This window comes from Zeus faber, assembly GCF_960531495.2.
Source record: "Zeus faber genome assembly, chromosome: 1".
NCBI classification, from domain to species: Eukaryota; Metazoa; Chordata; class Actinopteri; order Zeiformes; family Zeidae; genus Zeus; species Zeus faber.
This window is the reverse complement of record NC_137193.1, coordinates 22,641,949-22,664,131: the sequence shown is the minus strand read 5'-3', so window position 1 is coordinate 22,664,131 and position 22,183 is coordinate 22,641,949. Positions and strand designations below refer to the sequence as shown.

General features: G+C 42.2%; 1 protein-coding gene across 1 annotated transcript; it reads right to left on the bottom strand.

The window, feature by feature from the left end:
* Window positions 1-675: 675 nt before the first annotated feature.
* On the bottom strand, window positions 676-21,097 carry triqk (triple QxxK/R motif containing; the record flags this gene model as incomplete). Its single annotated transcript, XM_080006174.1, has 4 exons — window positions 20,986-21,097; window positions 18,075-18,154; window positions 6,361-6,446; window positions 676-783 (listed from the first exon to the last, which is right to left on the bottom strand). The coding sequence occupies exons 2-4, from the start codon at window positions 18,133-18,135 to the stop codon at window positions 676-678; spliced, it is 255 nt and encodes an 84-aa protein (XP_079862300.1). The 5' UTR covers window positions 18,136-18,154; window positions 20,986-21,097.
* Between the last annotated feature and the right edge of the window lie 1,086 nt (window positions 21,098-22,183).

Sequence of the window (22,183 nt, the reverse complement as noted above, 5' to 3'; positions counted from 1 at the left end):
CTAATCCGTCCCGGCGCGGATAAGTGTGTTTTGGTTGCCGTGTGGCCGCTGGGATGTTGTTGTGCATTCAGAGCAAGCCTCCCGCCACCACCGGAGCTCTGTGCTCCTGATCCAGCACTTTGGGATCCACAGGTCTCCAGGAGGTCAGCCGCTCTTTAATGAGGTGGATTTTTTTTTTTTCCGTACACGTACAACATTTTTCTGTGAGCGCATACAAGAAGAAAATCGCCAGCCCTGCAGAATGTGATTGGTAAGAACCAACTGTCGACCTGAGAAGAGATCTGCGCCCGTTTTCTAAAAAGTAGAGTTTTGTAACAGAACAGGGTGATATTTTTGGATAAAGACGCAGCTTATTGCAAATCCAACACAGAAAAGCTGACCACATGAAATGATTGGTCAAAATGAATTGGTTTAAAACAAATATGTCTTGAAAAAAAAAAAAAAAAAATCATAATAAAATAAGAAATAACATTATCACCGAGATAAATGCAATTGTAAGTCACTGAATCACATTTGTATTTAACATTGCCCAGGCTTCAAGCAGAGCCTTGCGGGGATCCTAGAGGATAAAGGATGTGTGTGTTTGTCTTTATAAAAGTCTACAGGCTCTCTCCATCCACAGCTCATCCCCTTCTCATGGAAGCGTGAAAGGGGGTGATGAATGATGCTCTTCCCTCAGTCTTCCTCCAGGTCCAGCTGCAGCTCGGTGCTCAGGTTGAGGTAGAAGAAGGCGTAGACGCAAAGGACAAAGAACAGGATTGCCGCGACCACCAGGAAAACATCCTGAAAGGGGGTAAATAGAGACATTTATTGTATATATTTGACTAAAACATACTGTGCATGTCTTCCCTTTTTCATTCGCTTATCATTTTCCTGTTGTCTATTTGTCATTCTGCATCTTCTTAATGTGTCTCCATGGTCGTCATTTTAATCAAGTTATTTTCCTCTTTAATCCAGTGTGTGAATAATGTGAATACTGTGATTGGAATCAATGCTTGATGTCTGAATCTGTTCTGCTAATAAACAAATAGCAATTTCTAGATTGATGTTTTCACATTAGTAGATAAATATTTGGAGCTTACGTGCGCACGCACACACGCACGCGCGCGCGCGTAAGTACATACATACACACACACAGACACACAGACACACACATACACATACATACACATACTAGCTTAAGACTTTACTGTACACACGTTTATGTAAATGTGGGCCTGTTCAAGAGTCTCATCAGGGTATTTTGTAATCTAAACAAAAAATAAATAAATAAAATGTTATCTTATTTATTTAAAAAAGGGTTTAATTAATATCATCAAGGTCTTTACTGTATATAAATTCTCAGTTTACTTGTGTGTTATTTGTCCACAGTATATATGATGTCATCAGAATACAGTGAAGACAGGGAAGACTTTTGCATTAAAAAAACCTAAATGAATAAAATAGGTTCATAAGTAATTAGAAGTGCTTTTTAGACATCATAAAAGGTGTCATTTCCACATTTTACAATGCTGCAGAAGAACAATGTTGAGCAATCAAGCAACTTGACAATCTCAAAGACGGATGTATAGAAGCCTATAAGTCTTTTTGTACAAATGTATTTTCAAAACAGTGACTGAGTTGAATGTTTTGGTAAAACTAACTTGTGTGTCCTGGGACAAGTTGAGAAAGTCGTCGCCAAGTTGATCTGGTGCCAAAGCAAGTATTTGAAATGAAAATGAAAATGAGCATAGAAAGGCTAGTTATAATAACTTATAACAATTTTTCAGCAATGAAAAAGAAAAATGTTTTTCATTTACCTCATGGACTAACAATGACAAGTTGGAATGTACATTTATTATGATGTGGGAGCACCAACACACACATTCTTAAATCAAATAAATAACTATTAGTTTACTCCCCAGAACACCCCTGCTATTTCCGTTAGGAAGTTCAACTTTCTTCGACAAGTTGCCCTAATTTCTATTTGGGATTTTTATGGCTATTGTGGAACAAATTTGAGGCTTTTCAGAGGAGTGGCGCTCAAGTTGAAAATGGGGCTTGGAACACTTGTTCATTATGTGGCTCTCACACGATTACAATCTTCATCAGCTGGAGTTTCATTACAGCCACTCAGAGTGTTGAACAATGCCAGTGATTCTTTGTCAAGAGAACTCATCAGGAGGAAACTTTCTAATCAACACTGGAGAGAGACGAGAGCATTTAAAAAGCAGCACGAGGAGGAGATCATCTGGGAATATCCAAAAGGAAATATGTGGGTCGAACTAAGGGAAGCAACCAGAACTGCAAGCGGCTCCTGCATGAGCGGGCCCTCGCACAATGCGCGCGTCGGGGGTGCTGGCGGGATCGATGGCGCCGATGGGGCCGGTTGATGCGGCTCTGCACTTTTCGACCAACGGACACCGCGAACAAGTACGTTGTTATTTTTCTGTGTGGAGTGCATGGCGGTGGACATGACGAATTGAACAGACGCAGAGAGAGAGCGACGAGAGAGAGAAGGGAAAAGAATGAACAACTGATAATGAGGGTGGAAACAAGTGAGAGATAAGACTCTGGTGCTAATAATAATAATAATAATAATAATAATAATAATAATAATAATAACCACCATTTCTGGTGGCGGCGCTGGGGGGGATCTGTGTACCAGCTGTAATGTCTAGTCATCAGCGGCGCTGGTCTTCATTAGCCTCAGCCCACATTTATCTGCTTCCCGCCAGCCCCCAAACAGCTTTAAGTCCCTGCTTAATTGGAAAACTTTTAAATTTCATGCACTTTAGTTTCATGTATTAACCGCCAGGCTTCCACTGCTGCTTGATTTACTTTTCCGTTTTGCCAAGGCCTCGGAAAAGAAAGAGACAGAGAGGAAAAACAAGAAAGAAAAAAAGGAATTGTTATCAAATCACAAAGGCTTGATTGCCCCCCCCCCCCCCCGCTCCTCTCTTCCTCCTTGTGATTGTTTTTTTTTATTGTTATTATTATTCTTGTTGTTGTTGTGCTCTCTGGCAACTTTGAAAACACAACAAAGAAATTGTTTCATTGTTTCGCCGTCGTTGCACTCTTCACACGGCGAAGATATTTTCTAGTTGTTTGTTTTCACATACGGGGAATATCCAGATACATTCCATGGGCTTTTTCCTCTGATGGAGGTTCGACCCTGAGGTTGCCAGCAGTTTTGGGGGTTCGGGGTTTTACGTGGCGCAGAACAAGAGAACAGCTGGCAACCGTAGCTGCTCTGCCAGAACAAGCTGGAGAGGGTTCTGGTGGAAACACTTGTGCCGTGGAGCACCTGCACCTGATTGAGATCATTGTGCTGGAGGAGAGCGGCCCACTGTGTTGACTCCTGTTTGCCTTGCTAATACCGTCACGTGCGCACACACACACACACACACACACACAGCCTCGTTTCCCAATATTTCGACGGAGAGCTCTCTCTCTCTCTCTCTCTCCCTCTCCCTCTCTCTCTCTCTCTCTCTCTCTCTCTCTCTCTCTCTCTCTCTCTCTCTCTCTCTCTCTCTCTCTCTCTCTCTCTCTCTCTGGTGATGAGCCAGAGCTCGGCAGACGTCCCCCTCATCTGGACATCCTGTTGTTATGCTTCTGGGTACTGTGTGTGTGTGCGTGTGTCTTTCCATCATCCTACATGGGAAATTTGGTGCAGTTGTTTTCATGTGTGTGGGTGGTCAATTGACACCTCAAATAATTAGAGGAAAGACGATTCAGATCCAATTAAAACTCCAAAGTCCATTTCATGCGTTGGCATTTCACTGAGCGCAGACAGATTTGTTTCGATCGTATCAATGAAGAATGGCCAAAACTGAGGAAGGATTAAAAGACAATTAAAAGCAATTGATATTTTCATTCAATTGATGGAAGCAAAAAAATAATTCCTGTCCTATTTAGACCCCCCAATATAGATTCACAGGCGACAGCTGGAGGATACCCAAAGTCATTATGTGTTGCCTCCATCCTCTGCCAATTCCATAAGCGCTTTTCTCAACTTTCTGGGCTCAGCAGTTAAATGAGACCCGGGAAAAATAGTTGCGAGATGAACAGAAGGCTTGCGTGCCAATTAGCCAGGCAGCAGGACGCTTTCCTGTGCGGGGAACCGGAGTCGTACAGCCACTTTGATGGCACGTCTCCACTGGGCAACTGAGGAGGGGACTCCAGCCTAGTCCCTGCCAGGGACTCGCTCTCCCTGCTGCACTGACCCTGCGCCACCCAGCGCAGATGGGAGCTCGAGGGAAATCCAGTGCAGCACACCAACTCAACACAGCTCTCTTAACAGCAGTTCTGCAGGGACACATTAACCGTCAGGTCTGGACAGTCGAATTTTGCTCACATAGAGAACCGATGAGCCAGACCACCTGCGGTCAGAATCGCATTGTGATGGCATTTCTTTGGTGTGTGGCCAATGATCCAGGCACAATGTGGACAGATCACTGGTGGCATGGTGGCGAGCACTGTTGCCTCACAGCAAGAACGGTCTGGGTTGTACAGTCTGTATGTTCTCCCCGTGTTCACATGGGTTTCCTGTGGGTGCTCTGGTCTTCTCCCACCTTTAAAACTTACTGTACATGTCAGACGCTCCTGCCAGGAACTGGTTGAGAACTGGGATCTACCTAATCACAAAACTGACAAATCACAAAAAGGGATCAAAGACTGTAAAAAGAGAATAAAAAAAAAAAGGTTTTCTTTTTCTCTTTATCAGACCAAAACTCGAAGAAAAAAATAACCTTGGCGTTAGCACTGTAAACAGTTCCACCGCACCATAAACTCCAAAGATTACGAAGGATATTTCACTATTGTCTGACAACTGTGTACAGTAGGAATCACAGCTCCACATGTTAAACTTGGGCCAAGGAAAGCGAGCGTGACCAAACGTCCATTACATTTGGACCGAGTTTCAATTGGACTCGGGGCCAAGAGGTCTAAGTGAGTTTAATATCCTCGTCCCAGAGGTATTTTTAATCCGACCTCTGAAAATGTGTCTTGTCTTGAGCGTGAAAATCTTGAATTATTCATGAGCAATATCAATATTTCAAGATATGGACTAATCTAATTGGATTAAAAGACGTGCTTAATGAGGCCGTGCGTGTCTAAGAGACGCATATTTTTAAACCCGGTCATTTAGCTCAGTGTTGAATCAGTAACATTATGAAGTAAAAAAAAAAAGGGGGGGGGGGGATATTTTGAGTCAGGAAGCAAGCAGGGCTATAAACAATACTAAATCTAGGTAAAACTAAGTCATGTTTTAGCTTGTTATGTAGTGACAAAATGGTTCATAGTGAATTTTGGCATCAAGGGAAGATATGTGTTAAAAGCAATATCGGATGTTCCTGAATACGGCTTATTTGCTTCTGGAGTGACTCCATAAATAATAATAATAATAATAATAATAATAAATATTATTATTATAATTAACTAAACTAAGAATTTATACAAAAAAGGATGCTTATACTGAAAGCAGCAAATTCTTCATTCATAAAAATCTGATAGGGGACAAAAAAAACATATTTTCCAGTTTCTCCATTGAGAGTGTGTTCAGATGGCAAAACCACAAACTCCTCAATCTGCACGGTCAAATGGTTAAATGGAAAAGCAGTTTATTGGTGAGGCCACCCACATGAGGAGAAGCGTAAATAGCAGAGCCACATATGGCAGAGTGATAAACGCGGAATCATCCATCTTGCCGGCACAACAGCACCTAATCACTGCAGTGTGACAATGCGGGATGCTCCTCATCCTTTAGCGAGAGCGAAGGGAAAAAAAGAGCTGGAGAGAGCCAACAAAAAGATAAAGAGCAGCTGTTTCTAGTCGAGCAACACCTTCATTCCACCGCAATCACTTTCTAGAACTCCATTTACGTTCAATCTCTTGTTCGAGCATCTACTATTCTTTTACACTAATTTGCATACCTACCTCGTACCTTTTTGCCATCTGCATGAATAGAATAACGTTTTTTTTATTTGATTTCTTCAAGGAAACTGAATAAGGTCTTCAATGGCTCTATATTACTATTGGATTGATTCTTTTTTTGTTAAAATATGAATCCCATGTATCAACAACTCATGCAAGGTATGGATTGGCTCACACACTCAAAGACAAGTCTGAGCATCAACAGAGATAGGAATGGAACCGCCGCCATTTGTGAAATTATTGACGTAAAAGATCCCTAAAAGGATTATCGGTATTAAAATGAGTCTTACACTCAGGTGGACAAACGAGAAGGAAAAGGAAGAAGCAAAGAACAGAAAGAGGTAGAATGATGGGTCAAAACAGCAGGAGATCAGGCAGATGGAATGGTCGACGGGAGGACAACAACAAGAAAACTCCCAAGGAAAGAGATTTTTCGGCCATTCTCACCTTTATCCCAAAAGCACTTCTCTTGGCTTCAGCCTTCAAGCGTGTCGCCTTCAGCGCAGACTTGGTCTTTTTGTAGTCTTGTTTACCTAACAAGATGGAGGAAACCAGGAGCGTCAGTTCAACAAAATGACTGCAATAATATCTCAGTGTATTTTAAACAGATACAACCAAATTCACTATAACGTCAGACTTCTCCCAATCCAAGAACAATTTTGTCATAACAACAGCCTGTGTTGACATCTATCAATATTATCTTATCGCATCACAATGCCAGTGCGATTCGCCAGGAAAAACTGAAAAATTATTAGTCAAAGCAATGGCAAGTAAAATGGAGCTTTACCAAAGCCCTGAATCCAAATGCTGTGTGCTGCCAAATGGTTAAATAATGAGTGGATATAAAAAATATATACAATAACTCAAGGGGCTCGTTCTAAGGCCACAAATTTCACCTCAGTAATATAATTTACCCAAAGTGGGGCAGTAGACACACACAAACAGATGAGTTTCCCACTCTGGGTGAGGCAGGGTTCACCTGAGCTTGGCTGCCTTCCCATATGCTCTTCTCTCTGAGATGTATCTTGTGGGCAAAGCGGCCACCTGGCACAGCATGCAGGTAGGTGTGCACATGTACATGTGACTGTGCACCCAGGAGCGTGTGCGTGTGTGTTTCATACAAGAGCCAAAACAGACCGTCTCAGTCTAATTAGGAACAAACACACTGCAGGAAGAAGAACTTTTCTCACAATAGAGTAGAGAGGCAACAGCTTGCTTAACAGTGTGTGTGTGTGTGTGTGTGTGTGTGTGTGTGTGTGTGTGTGTGTGTGTGTGTGTGTGTGTGTGTGTGTTTCAGGGTCAGCCTCAAGGTTTTCCCCAAGTTGCTGATGTGACGTGTGAGGGCCATTTGAAGTTGTTGCTCCCGAACAATTATGCCTCATTTACATATGGGAGGAAAGAGCGAGCAAACGAGGAAGGAAGGGAAAGTGTCCTTATCAGTCTAGAGTGGGCATGGGAGAGAAATGAGCCAGTCAGAGTTGTGAGTCTGTGTCTCTGTGTGTGTGTGTGTGTGTGTGTGTGTGTGTGTGTGTGTGTGTGTGTGTGTGTGTGTGTGTGTGTGTGTGTGTGTGTGTGTGTGTGTGTGTGTACGTCTCTGGGTCCCCAGACAGATAGCTTTGCTAGTCCCTGTAAACCTGTTCCCTTGGGGAGTGCTGCTGAACATATGGAGCATATTTCTGGGGATGGCCAAACCGAAAAGGAGAGGAGGGCCATTAGCCTGGCCCTGCTGCTGCGCCTCTACAACTTGCTTGTTTTATACCACAAACATACATATGCCCCCGCCCACCCCCCCCCCTCCATTGCTCCATCTTGTGCTCCTCCACTCCGACTCTCACTCTTCCCCTCCATAGCTCCTCCATCTTCGTCTCCGCCACAGTGGAGGACTAATAGAAATGGGGAGCGTGTTGCGGGGAGCAGACAGCAAGCTAGTGGGAATTCATTAGGAGGGCCGCTGGATGCCTCCTCCACTTGTCAGAACGGCAAGGGGGGAAAAAATTGATTGAAGGGCGCTCCAGGTCACTTGACATTCAGAGAAATGGTACGGGGGGATTTTCAGGCTGCAAATGGCTGGTTGTGATAACGCAAGACTACAGGAGTCTACATGAAATACCGGGATTCCCAGTACGGGCAAAAGGAAAATAGCTTGTGGCAGAATACATTTTGAATGGTGCGAAAGTAGGAAATAAAAATGCACGTGAGAAGGGCTTCATTTAACCGTTGTTGTATGTAAATCAGTGCAGATTTGTCAAGTGTGGCCTCATTCGTAACTGCAGGATTGCATTGCATTGCATTGCATGACTGGATTTACAAATTTGGGAAGTAAAATCAGCATTTCTGTGACGAGATAAAAATTAAATGTTATAATTAAAAAAATATAAATAATTTAATGATAAAATAAAATACAATAATATGTATAGAGGGCAACAGTATTTTAAAAGTGGAGAAACTGACTCTAAAAGGTCCACCTCTTTAATTATAAGAAGAGACACTCAATTCTGCAAGAAATTTAGCAGGAATGTGGCCACTTGTTTAACATGATTACATCTAAAGATTACTCTTGGGAGAAAAAGAAAAAACACACTCAACATCATCCAGCCGCAATCAATATTAATTGCGGAAAAGTGAAAAGTAATTATGCTGAGTAGGAGTTGAAAACATTTATCAGGAAAGACAAATTGCATTTTCTTCTTCGCCCTCAAGACCCCTTCTCCCATCCAGAGTCAAGACTCCTGGTGGTCCATCTTTCATCGGCTCGCCAGTCATGCATCATCACCATCACTATCATCATCTTATCTTTAGTCCATAAATCCATATTTCTTGCTTCTCATCTTCAATAAACATACAAACTCACTATTTTCGCTGTGGTGTGGTCTCTAACTTGGGAAAATAAGATAAAATAAAAAACTTTACGGATGCGTATTCCTTAAAGGGGACCTTTTATGCTGCTTCTCTGAGGTCCCCAAAACATATTTTTGATGTTTTTTTGCTGAAAATACCAGAGATTATGCATTCTAGCCATTCTAACATAGCTCTAAACCATCCTGTTCCAGAACAGTCTGTTTCAGTGGGTGGCCCCACCCTCCTGACACCCTAGTTTTGTGAGCCAGTTGGGTCTGAGCTTCACTTCTGGGTTCCATTGTATTTAATCCGTAATAATCCGTATTTCACCTAATCAGTCCACCAATTCTGTTTCTGAACAAATCTGAGAAATAAGCAATGCAGTTGCTGAATCTAAACTCATATCAAGCTGTGCTTCCACCGCAGGAATTTTCCCCAGGACCTAGGAGCCTTTGGAGGAACTCCAAGGTTTCCACCGCAGGGACCAGGGTCTAAATTAAATTCCAGAAACAAAGTCCCAGGAACCAAAAAGTCCCTGCTCGGGGAAAGTGCTTTTCAAAAGTCCAGCAACTTTGGAGGTGGGGCTTGCAGCCCTGAACATTTCTGATTGGTCGAGTACTCGCAACAGGGGGCGAGTACCAGCGCTGGGCACACGCTGCTACGTGTATGGGCAGTAGGCACTCATGCCGAGTGGGGCGTCTGGTCGGCTGCGGTGGGGCGGGCCTCCCCCTTGTGCGGGGCATGGGTGGGCATGGGGGTGCTGCCAGCTCGCACGTGGGGTGGGCGGCTCGGGCGAGGTGTCGGTCTGTCGCCGTGGGGCCAGGATCCAGGCCTGCGGTCCGTGCCTTGCAACCGTGGCCCGGGTTCTGTGCTGGCGGCTGCGTCTAGTGATTGCACCTGGGGGTTGGTTGTATGTGTGCGCCCCTGGGGTGCGGGGTCCCCTCATGCTCCCTGGGACTGGGACATGCTCCTCGGGGCTGGGCGTGGGGGTTGCTCCACAGCCCTCTGGCTTCTCTGCAGCCGTAGGGTGTCTACAGGGCTGCAGAGTTCGGGGGGCTTCAGGGCCCCTTCCCCTGCTTGGAGGCGCCGCGACATAATACCGATCTTCTACACCAGTACCAATGGGGTTAAGTCATGTACACTCACCGGTGGACATCACACACACACACACACACACACACACATACACATACACATACACATACACATACACATACACATACACATACACATACACACACACACACACACACACATACACATACACATACACATACACACACACACACACACACACACACACACACACACACACACTTGCTTCGGGTGCACCCCAGCACCCTCCTGGTTGCATTCCTCTCCTTTCCTCCCTCACTTACTGCCATAACTATGACAGGAAGAGACCATGTGACCAGTTGTCATTCAATGTTTATGTTTTTGTGTAAATGTTGTTTGTTTCTCTGTTTATTTGTCTCACCCGTGGTGATTCTCCCCCTCTTGGAGTAGTGATCAGTTGTTTATAGACCCAAACATGATAAAAAGTTCTACGAAGAGAGGGGTTGGTGGTAGTTCTCCATAACCAAAAACTATGCTCTTCATTCTACAGGTCGTCCACAGGACAGAGTTATTGCAGCAGTTCTTGATGATTTAAGAATTAATAAAGAGCTGCATTGCAGGTTGAGAACTTGAACTGCACATGCAGACTAACTCTGTCCTGGATGCAATGGCACAAATGCTCTGTGTTGTATGCCCATCATGCTGACAGCACAGGTTAGAAGAAATAAAAATAAAAATAAATTTCCCCTAACCACAATTTGAATTAGTGCTGGACGATAAAACAATTACGATAATCATCACCATATTTTTTTTTTTCCATCAATGTCAAAATAAAATAGACTCGATCATTGAGATAAAAAATTCCGCAGATCTGTTCATTTCCAGGTTCGGCAAGTTGCAACAGAAAGCCATCAGTTTGGACGATCTTAAGCTTTCACCTCGAACCAATCACAATCACGTTTGTCGATATAGAGATAAGCCCCACCCCTTCCCTCCTGAACAGGTTGCACTTGTAAACAAACACACGGAACAGCAACAGAGCGCAGAGTCGGAGGAACTCGGAGGGGAAGCAGAAAGATGATGTAATGAATGTGAGGAGGACACATACATCCAGAGTTTTTTTGGGATATTTAATTTCCGACCCAAAGCCGACGGTAAATATCCATTGTGTTGTAAAATATGTTGACGAGACGTAGAAAACCACAAACTTTATTATTTAAGTAGACCTCCTTGCCATATTTATTACATTTTTAATTTTATCAAAATTAATTGGAGTGAAATGTTAACTCAAGCAGCTGCACTTGTTACTTATTGTTCACAAACAGAAATTGTTTGAATTCAAGTAGTAATATGCATAATGTTTATTTATTTTTTTAAAACAGTGTTTACTGATGGGATTTATTTTATCTAAAATATAAAATAAAAAATAAATTATAAATCTACATGCCTCCATGATTTTATTCTTTCTATAGCCTGCCTATCAATTGTTTTTAAGCTCAAATAACACAGATAATATGTGACCGGAATCTCTCCCATTTGTCCAGGATACTGAAATGTTCGAGGGGAGTGGGCCAGCACAAATTTCTTCTCACCGAAACTCTGGTATGTGCAGTTAGTTTTTTGTTCTAAAAATGTGCGATTTGTACAAAAAATGGAAAATGACCCATTTTCTGATAATAAAAAACAGAAAACTAAAAAACGACCAAGTGTGTATGTATACAGTAGATATAAATATATATATATATATATATATATATATATATATATATATATATATATATATACATACACACACACATACATACACACACACACTACTCACAAAAAGTTAGGGATATTCGGCTTTCGGGTGAAATTTCAGGATGAACCTAAAATGCACTATAACCTTGACAGGTGAACTTAATTTGACCTTCTCTAAACTTTTGAATGCACATGTCCAACTGTTCAATGTTTCAGTACTTTTTGCACAACTTGCTGTTCTCTAACATGGAGCTGAACGGCAAAATTCACAACAGGTGTTTGATCCATGAATCGACCAATACATTTCCTGGTTCAATTAGAATTGGTATTTAAACAGTCCTCTTCATCATGCTGTTCACATTTTGACATCATGAGAACAAGACGACACCTAACAACTGATCAACAGTACCTCGCCATTGAGAGGCTTCAAACAGGATGTTCTCAGAGGGAAGTGGCCACTGAGCTTAGAGTGTCACAGAGTGTCATCAGCAGGTTGCAACAGAGATACATAGAGACTGGAAGAGTCACAGAAAGGCATAGAAGTGGACGTCCTTTGGCCACATCCCACACTGATGAGCGCTTCATTGTGAACAGTGCCCTGCGGAACCGGATGATGAATGCCACTCAACTCCAGGCACATTTAAGGGAGGTGAGAGGCACCCAAGTGTCACGTCAGACCATTCAAAACCATTGACATCAGCGTGATCTACGTGCTAGACGACCTGCAAGGGAACCTGACCACACCACCAGGCACAGGCATCATCGTCTTGCACGGGCCAGGGAGCATTGACGCTGGACGAGGGACCAGTGGCCTCAGTGCTGTTCTCTGATGAAAGTCGATTCACGTTGAGCAGAAATGATGGCCGCCAACGATGTTGGAGACGTCAAGGAGAGCGCTATGCATCAGCCACTGTTGTCACCAGAGGAGCCTTTGGTGGTGGTGGTGTTATAGTGTGGGCAGGTGTGTCTAGTCAATACAGAACTGCCCTACACTTTGTGAATGGTACAGTGATAAGCCCATACTACCTGAATGACATCATTAATCCAGTCATTGTGCCCCTGCATGAACAACACAGGCCTCATTTCATCTTCATGGACGACAATGCTCCAGCTCATCGAGGTCGCATCATTAGGGAACGGCTGCTGGAGACTGGGGCACCTCAAATGGAGTGGCCTGCACTTTCTCCAGACCTGAATCCCATAGAAAACCTATGGGATCAGCTGAGTCGCTGTGTAGAGGCTCGTAACTCTGTGCCCCAGAACCTCAATGACCTGAGGGCCGCCCTTCAAGAAGAGTGGGGGGCCAGGTCTCAGCAGACAATAAGTCGACTTGTGAACTGCATGAGACGTGGTTGTCCAAGCTGTAATTGATGCTCAAGGGCACATGACAAGTTATTGAGACATTGATATTTTTTGTTGTGGTAAACCCACCACTGTTGTTGGCTTTTGTTTCAATAAATTGTTGGAGATGAGCAAATCACCATTGCATGCTTCTACTTAAATTCCCTACTTTTATGATATAATATCACTGTAGCGTGAACTTTTCACATTTTCCATAAATTTCACCCGAAAGCCAAATATCCCTAACTTGTAATGTATATGTCTGAACACACAAACTGACATGTAGTGTGTATAGTGTAGCGAATAAGATTTTGCCATCCTACACAGTAGACTGAGATTCCATTCCCAGTGTGTAAACTCCTGGTTTTAAATGTTTCAAACTTGATAATAAAATATTTTTGTGAGAGTGAATATTTTTATGACAATTAATACAAGGACAGAAGAATGAAATTGATAAAGAAATGACAACCAAAGTGATATTTCACTTTATCACTTTGGTTGTCTTTCTTCATCCATAGTATTCTTCTTGTTGGTGTATACTGTTCTGCATTAGCGCTACCTCCTGGACTGGAGAGGAGCAGTTTGTTGCATCGTCGCAAAAATAATGTGTAAAAACAGCCGTTGCTTTTTCATACGTCAGCAGACTCATTTCCATAATCTCCACGGGTCTTTAGAACAGGGTGAAAACGCAGAGAACAACGGGCACAAAAACCTTTTAGTTCCTGAAAAAAAAGTTCCTAGGACTAAAAGTTCTGGGTATTTCGGGTGGAATAGCGACTTTAGATCTACAAGGCCTAATTTAAAAAGGTTGTTCCGGGCATTCGTTGCCGTGCTTGAAGCTTGTCGGGGACACGGCACTTGGAAACCACACGCAGGGATTTTTTTGTTTCATGTAAACGTTGGAAAATAAAATAAAAATAAATTAAATAAATACGACGACAATACAACACACTATTTTTATTTGTTTTGTTTGGAGAGAGTTTGTGAATTTTTCATAATAGTATTTTTTATAATAGATCCCCTTTAAACTTCCTTTAAAACAGTTTTTCCCTGTGTTGTTTGTTTGGGTCTGCAGCCAATACACACACGCACACACGCGCACACACAGACACACGCATGGATGCACAGGCGCGCGCACACACACACACACACACACACACACACACACACACTGATGTTACTGCGTAGGAGACTTATGAACAGTGCGATTAGTCACTGCTGCTCCCCTCCTGCTGCATCGGTACTGCAGACACTTCCTGTCGGCCATTATCTACCTGCTGCCTCCCACTGCCCGGATCCCTCCCCACCGCTGCCTCCCACACTGAAAAGGCATCACAGTCCTCCTGTGCAGTGGCGACAATGCAGCCCTTCGGAGGAACATTACCCCTTGTCAGGAAGCCGGCAGCACCTGCAGAGAAGCTCCCCTGAGTGTGCCTTTCACTGGAGTCATTGCCCATCTCCTGTCAAAAAGACAAGAGAAAACCAGCGGCAGTGCCAGTCTTCCCCACCGCACTTACATTCACTTGGACATTTTTCATGCACTTTTCAGGGCTTACTGGTCACTCGTTAATGCCCGGAAATGCCAGCTGATTGGGAGATACACATTCCCAATCTACATGCATTGCAGCCTGATCGTACTTGAAGGGGGATTCGTTCCCTTCCGTGGCCCCTTTCTCAAGGTTTCTTCTTTTTTTCCCCAAGGGTTTTTCTGGGAGATTTTTCTCGTCCGGGTGGGGGTAAAGACCAGAGAATGCTGTTTCTAGATCATTCCAAGAGTATTCTCTAATCTAATTCATTTCCTGGAATTCCAAGCAACACTGTTTGAAATTCTATCCTCCTCAAGTGTCCAGAGCCAACCGGCCAGTGGATGACTGTGAAGAGAAAAGGGGGTCGAGGAGGCGTCGTCTTTACGTATGTGTCTTTGTGTCTGTGGGGGTGTTGCTGTCCAGCATGTGCACCAAATATAGAGCGATGGGGTGATTTGGAGGGACATCCCGCCATTCTGTCCTCTCGGAGCCCTGGGACACACTGCGTGTCTGACAGTTTTCCCTGCTTGGCTGCTCTGTCTGCCTGGCGAGGCAAACGGTCAGTGACCACATGGTGCGGATTGCTGGCATCTGCCAGGAGAGAAGAACTGGAGGGCCCACGACGCCAGACGCAGCGGAGTCATTTGTGCCTTGTCGCTTGCATCATGTCAGGGGACGAGACAGTCGAGTGAAAAGGCAAAAAGCTCATGAGTCAGAGCAAAGATTAAATATGTATAAAGTATATCACACTTCAGGAGTCAACAAAATATTATTAAGTAATCTTCTCGTGGTATTCTTGAATAAAGGATGAGTCTGAAGTCCATCTTTGAATAAAAACCACATTTTAAAGTAAATGAGCAATACATTTAAAATAAATAGCAAATAAACAGCAACTAAAGCATCGTTAGTGGTTCCCTCGCCAAACTACATAGTATATTCACCACTTACCTTACCCTTTTTTTTTTTTTTAACCATCAACCTGAGGTATACCATAGAGATTTTATTATCAACTTGTGCATATAATTTGTGCAACTTGGTGCATAACCAATTTCAGAGATTGATTTTATTTACGCTTTTAAATGAATTGCAAAAGAAAAAAAATATTATTGAAGGGGTCATTTTTTAATTATTTATTGTATTTGTATTTATTGTATAAGTATTTTGGCAAGAAAATCTGTCCATATCATATTCATAAAAGACAAATAAGGTTCCAATTAACTGTAAAGATAAATAACTGAAACTCAAACTTTCAGCAGTTCTACAGGCAATTTTACAAGCTGTTTGACGCCAGTAACTAGAGTGAGGTGACCGCTTACAAACTTGAAACACCTTTCCCCTTCCGAGGGCAAGGGTGACAGCTCCACTCAATTATAACAACCCTAATAAAAGGTGTTTAAAAATAGGGACTCCACTGCCGCCCCTGACGGACACACAACGTGACAAAGGCTCTCCAGCCGAGACGATGATATAGCTCGACATCTAGCAGTGACCGCCGCTGACGGGCTGTAAATTACCCGCCTCCATTACCATTTCAAATTACCACGTGCGACTCATTCCATCTCTCGAAAGACATGGGCTCATGCTATTTTTAAAAACGTAATTTTCTTCCCTCTGTCCTTCTTTTTTCTTACTCTGTCTTTTGCCTTTTGCTTTTAAACAGCAGTTGACTGCAATTGCCCATTGGCCATTCTTTTCAAGCAGAAGATAAAAAGAGGCAGCAGGGGGTGGGTGTGTGTGTGTGTGTGTGTGTGCGTGTGTGTGTGTGTGTGTGTGTGTGTGTGTGTGTGTGTGTGTGTCTGTGTGTGTGTGTGTGTAGGAGGTAAAGGGCAGTAAGAAAGCATATGAAAAAAAAACAAAAAAAACGTTAAGTGTCCCTGACCCTGGTGTTACATTTTTTCTTTTTTTTTTCTTTTTTAATTGACGAGATGTGGAGAGTGAGGAAACACTAAAGCGAGGGACATTCAGCAGCACGGGCAGGGGACTTGGAAGTCGGAGATGAGCGTGTTATATTATGTCTGCCTCTCATTTGGTGGACCTGCCGAGTTTAACACAATGGCTGGCAGTTAAGGGATGTCTGTGGGCTAAATAATCCTATTTTGCTGCCACAATGCAAGACACACACACACACACACACACACACACACACACACACACACACACACACACACACACACACACAACCAGCGTGCAGCTTCATGAGAACCGAGCCCTTGCAGCTCGCGAGAGTAAACAAGACGGGGAAATGACTCAATAGGCTAACATGCACTTGGCAGAGATAAATGCCGCTGTTGATGTCAGTTTGACAATGTCATCTTTACCGTTATACAAATGATAGGAGCATAAAGATTATCGCCATACCTCGTCTATGTAATGTGTTGGTCTTAACTTTTTAGGTAAACACCGCCTCTCAACAGATTGATGCAGGATTCAAGATTGTCTAGTTTGCCATCAGCAAAGCCTTGGTGTGCTTCTGCAGTGAGAATACAAAAACAACTCAATAAAATATCTACATGTGATCCAACCTGGTAGTTTCGAGGAACCACAGCTGGTGCGCTAAAGGGGACTGCACGCGTGATTGATATCCACCATATTGCATGAGTTAGGTCGTGTGATGTAAGAGGAAAATGCGGAAACAAAATACCCCAGGATTAGTGTGCTGTTGAACTTTGAAAAAACACCTTCTGACATGATATCAAACGGGTCGTGTCCATCAGTGACACAACCTCACATACTGCGTTTTGTGTATTTCTCGAACTTAATTACTTCAAGCTTTTCTGAATCTTCTGTTGCTAATGCACAGAGACTGATTTGAGCTACTAGTTACAGTAATGAAGGTGAACGGAAAGGGATTCCATCAACACTCCGGTTGACAATGTGGATTAAGGTCTCGAAAAGTGCCAGGTTGCACATCCAGCGCCACCCCCCCCCTCAAATTTCTTAGAAGCTGATAATGAGGAGGCATTAGTAATTTAACTTTGTGCATTAGCAACACCATGGCAACCACTGTTAAACAAATCCCATTCCCAACAAACACTACTAGCACAAACCCTTGTCAGTAGTAAAGAGAGAACGCAAAACATAGAAACCACTCAAACCAAAACAAATTGAGGTAAGTGAGTGGGGGAAGCTTTGGATAATCACCTTTTGCCAAGCAGCGTATTAACAAGACTTTGACATATTGGACTTTTGATGCTAAAATCAGTTATTTAAAAAAAAAAGGATTGGTGGAAATTGTGGAAATTATCCACAAAATATTACTGGCAATACAGGCATGTGAATGAACTAGACAGCTCACAAAAACTCAAAGAATGCAAGAAGCTACATGTTTATTTTAATTGTGTGGGGCAACAACTTCATAAATTTGGCAAATTTGTCAGAGAGGTTTCCCCAACAGCCATTAGGGCTCCAGAGTGCAGTGGAAAGGGGATAACAAACTCCCTAACCACTGGTATATTTCTATAGATAACAGAAACTTCATATACATTTCTAAATAGGAAAAGTCTTATTGAAAATGACAGAAAATAAATAAATAATATAAATTCAAGCCTGGCAGTAACAAAAATAATAGGTGAATCTTTTTTGGGGGGCTTTTGGTAGAGTCAAGACAAATTGTACCCAAGGTTTTTATAAAGAGGAACAGGGAAAGAGGGACAGGCTTACCAATCTGTTTTCTGTACTGATCGACTGGCAGCTTGGTCGTTCCAGCGTCCTTCCTTCCCATTTTTCCTTAATTTATTAACCTGAGGAGACATTAGAAGAATGGCCTTTAGAGTGTTAGGAAAAACCGGGTTGCGAGTCTTCATCATCAACATTGTGTTCATTTCCACCGATCAAATTACGGACGTCTGGGCCGCCATTTGTGTTGCAGTAAAATTAGATAACTTGGGGAAACGGGTGAGATACGTTCAAGTTAATTCACAAACATGTATAGATGGGACGTGGCAGATGGTATATATTTAATATGCATCTGTAATAGAAAATTAAATTAATTCTCACCGCCATCCCTGAGTGTTCTGTTCACAGTGTGCAGGCTTCCTATCCATCTAATTTAGTCTGACATCTCACTTCCCACCACGAGATGTCTTTGACTTTTACTGTTACAACTTAATGGCGAGATTTAAAAACAAAATAGAAGGAAAAGAGTTATTAGAGTTTTAAAAGTGTGTGTGAGGGGGAGAGATAGAGTGAGAAAAAAAACATGGGATTGTGTTTGTCTATGAAGAATAGGGGTGGGACAAAGGAAATCGATGCTGCAATATATCAAGATATTTCCTCTTGCGATTCATTATCGATACACAAGCGCCATTGTTTTTAGTTTTTTTTATTAAGTGTAGCCATCACTCTGAATGGATCACTGTAATTTTGCACGGATTGACATTTATGTTTTCAGTCCAGAACTGCTTTCTGGCAGTTTGACAGTTTAGTTTTAAATTTGAATTATGGGGCTAGTGGTCATGTTTTAGTCAATGTGTGTTTAAGTGATAAGGCTCTGCACTTTGGTTTACCTTGTTTTATCTCTGGTTTGTTCTCTGACACAGACCACACTTAAAGATGCACTGAAATATAGTGTATGATTGATTTTCCTTCTTCAATTACAGAGACATTGTGATGAATCGTTAAGGATTTTCTGAGAATATTTTGTGTATCGCAGAATCGCCTGAATAGTAACACCCTTATTATCATGGTAAATGTACCAGGATTGCATTGTATTGGGAGTTACCTGCTGATTCCCGCCCCTAATGAAGAAAGTATGGGAATGTGTGTAAGCGATTCACACTAGTACATTTGTATCGCACCCGCAAAGCTACGCTGCGCTCTAATCCCACATGGATCCAACCACTCTTTCTGAACTAGCTCTCATCTTTATATTCTGCACAGACCATCTCACAACATTGCATCAATCAATACCACAGCCTTTTTAAAATAGTGGAAAAAGACAGTGTGAGTCAAAGAGCAAGACTGTGCTTTCTGACATTAGTGAAACACCTCTGACCTATTCTCAAGGATTTAAACAGAGTGACCTCGAACCTACTCCTCTGATTTGACAAATAATCCTCAGAATGCTTCACTGAACAACAGGTAAGCCTTGCAGCTAGGGCAGGGATGACTACTGATGCTTTCATCAGGTATTTACACACAAAAACCATCATTAGTAATGTGGATATTATGACCAAGCAGGTAGAGGCATTGATTAATCTAGACCGGCCACAACAGTCTATGAGGTTCAGAAAACTGCATTACTCAACTGCAATGCAGTGACTATGTCACGATTTTGCGATACCCGAAATATCAGATGATATCTAGTCTCGTACCACAATATCGATATTATAAAGATACATATTACATAGCCCTACTTGCAGCTTAAATTAAAGAAGTGGCGTCAAAGAAAAATAAAGAGGGTTTGTTTGCAACAAAGAAAGTCTAAGAGTTCAGAAAGGAATACTTGTGTGCAGGTGCACACAGGGGAAAAAATGTGAGAGACAGAAAAAAGAGAGGAAAAGTATCTGTGCGCATCCAAGGAGAACAGGAGAGTGTAGGAGAATCTTGAGGTGTGGCCAGGGAATAGAAGAAAGGGAAAGTGAATTTGCATGACCAAGAAGCGTGGCTGGCTGCCTGCGCTAGCTGATGTCTTCTCCTGGGGAACGGATGCCTTGGGAGCCCTGAATTTTACCTGATTCTCACAAAAAGACAATATTTTCACCAACACTTCACACACGTTTACTGCCACTGCAAAGACGAAGGGTGTATGCACAGCCATTGTTCTCCAGCGGTGGGAAATCAAAGAGTCAGCAGAGAGAGAAGAGGAGCCTCAAAAGGACAAAAGGACAAAAGGGGAAGAAGATCCTGCCATGATGCAATGTCTACTCAGTCGGAGCGGATCAGGCTCTCAGAGTTTCAGGCCACGTTGTACTGCGGTGCGGTTCACCCTCAAAGACAGAAATACACCTATACTGCATACTGTGCAGAAGCACAATACAAACTTAAACATTAAACATGACCACCTCCCTCAAACAGACAGCTAGTATGATCATTACTATAATGCGCTGTACTGACTGTTGGTCGTGAGTCTGGCTATAGAGACAAAGAAATGCTACCGATAATACAGTTCCCCTTTCACAATAACATTGACCTGTCCGAGATTACAGGGTAAAAAAAAAAAAGAACATAAAAAAATAGATATATACACACACACACATATATATAGACAGATAGATAGATAGACACACACACACACACACACACACACACACACACACACACACACAGACAGACAGACAGACAGACACACACACACATGTTTTGGACACCTAAAAAGATCTAGCATCATATATCAGACTGTCAATGTACTGTATGTTGTCCATGTTTCAGGCATGCATTATCATAACCATAATGTTCTTGGATCTTCTTGGATTTTTTTTATATCCGTAACATAATATGTGAAGGCTTCATATGTGTAATTTGTTTCGTATTCATGCAGCAAACTGTACACCGAATTGTTTATACTAGGTAACGTTAAATGAGCAAAATGATTGAAATCCCTCCTGATCCCAAATGCATCAGAGATACTTACACCGAAACTAGGAGTTGGTGAGGAATACCCTGCAGTGTCCTGCTTTACCAAAAGCTGATAAACATATGACCAAAACCACTCTTTGTTGCACTTTGCTTTATTTACTTTCTTGAATGCCAACACACCATGTCTTGAATTACTTCCTGGTTTTTGCGTCACGCCGAGATGGACATGCCCATCGACTAATGAAAGACGACCGTATGTCGGCTCGGCCAATAGCAAGGCTGAAAGGGCGGGATTTGCAGCGAAACATTTTAAAGCGTCACTCCCACCTATTGTCGAAGACACTATTAATCACAAAAAAGCATGGCATAAAAAATAAATGTAAAAAAATCAAACTTCATTTTATATCAAGATATAACTGCCATTTCCGTAAAAATAACAATAATACCATTACCAAAACTTAACTTAAATAACTAACTAACATAATGAATAAAACAAATAAACACATAAATAAGTAAACATAAATAAATAAATAAATAAATAAATAGATGGATAGATAGATAGATAGATAAATAAATAAATAAATAGATGGATAGATGGATAGATAAATAAATAAATAAATAAATAGATCGATAGATAGATAGATAAATAAATAAATAAAGAATAAATAAATAACAAAAAAATTTGTGGAAATTCTGCAGCAAGAAAATTGACCACGTTATGTCTCTGCTTCTCTCAACGGGGTAATATACTTAAAATAGTTCTTGCCCTGCAAAGTTCCTTTTTTGGTGAAATCCCCAAACTTGCCAAGGTAGGTTGGCGTTCATTTTTCACACCTGCTTTATATTTCTGTGGCCACCGTTTCCCCCAGACTACAAATAGCAAATTAAAAATACTTCCTTCCAACTTGATGATTCTGCATCTCAGCCCAACAAGCCATTTTTTTGAACACTCTGTGCTCTCTGAGGATTCCGTGAAATCCAACAAGTTCCAAAACTACTCTTTATATTATAAAATCTTATATCATGAAGGCTGTTTCTTCCGTGACGGTACGTGGGTTTTCAGATGTCTACGCTGAGGCTTGGACCAGGGGCAAAGCATCCCTCTCACCATCCCCTGTACCTGGAGTGAAAGCCTTCTATCCAAGGGAAAAGGACGTAAATATTTATACTTTGGTCTTTGTCTCACAATTAGACACAGCAACACATAGAAGGAAGGAGGCGCACGCTTCTCTCTGTCATTTACATTTTCTTTT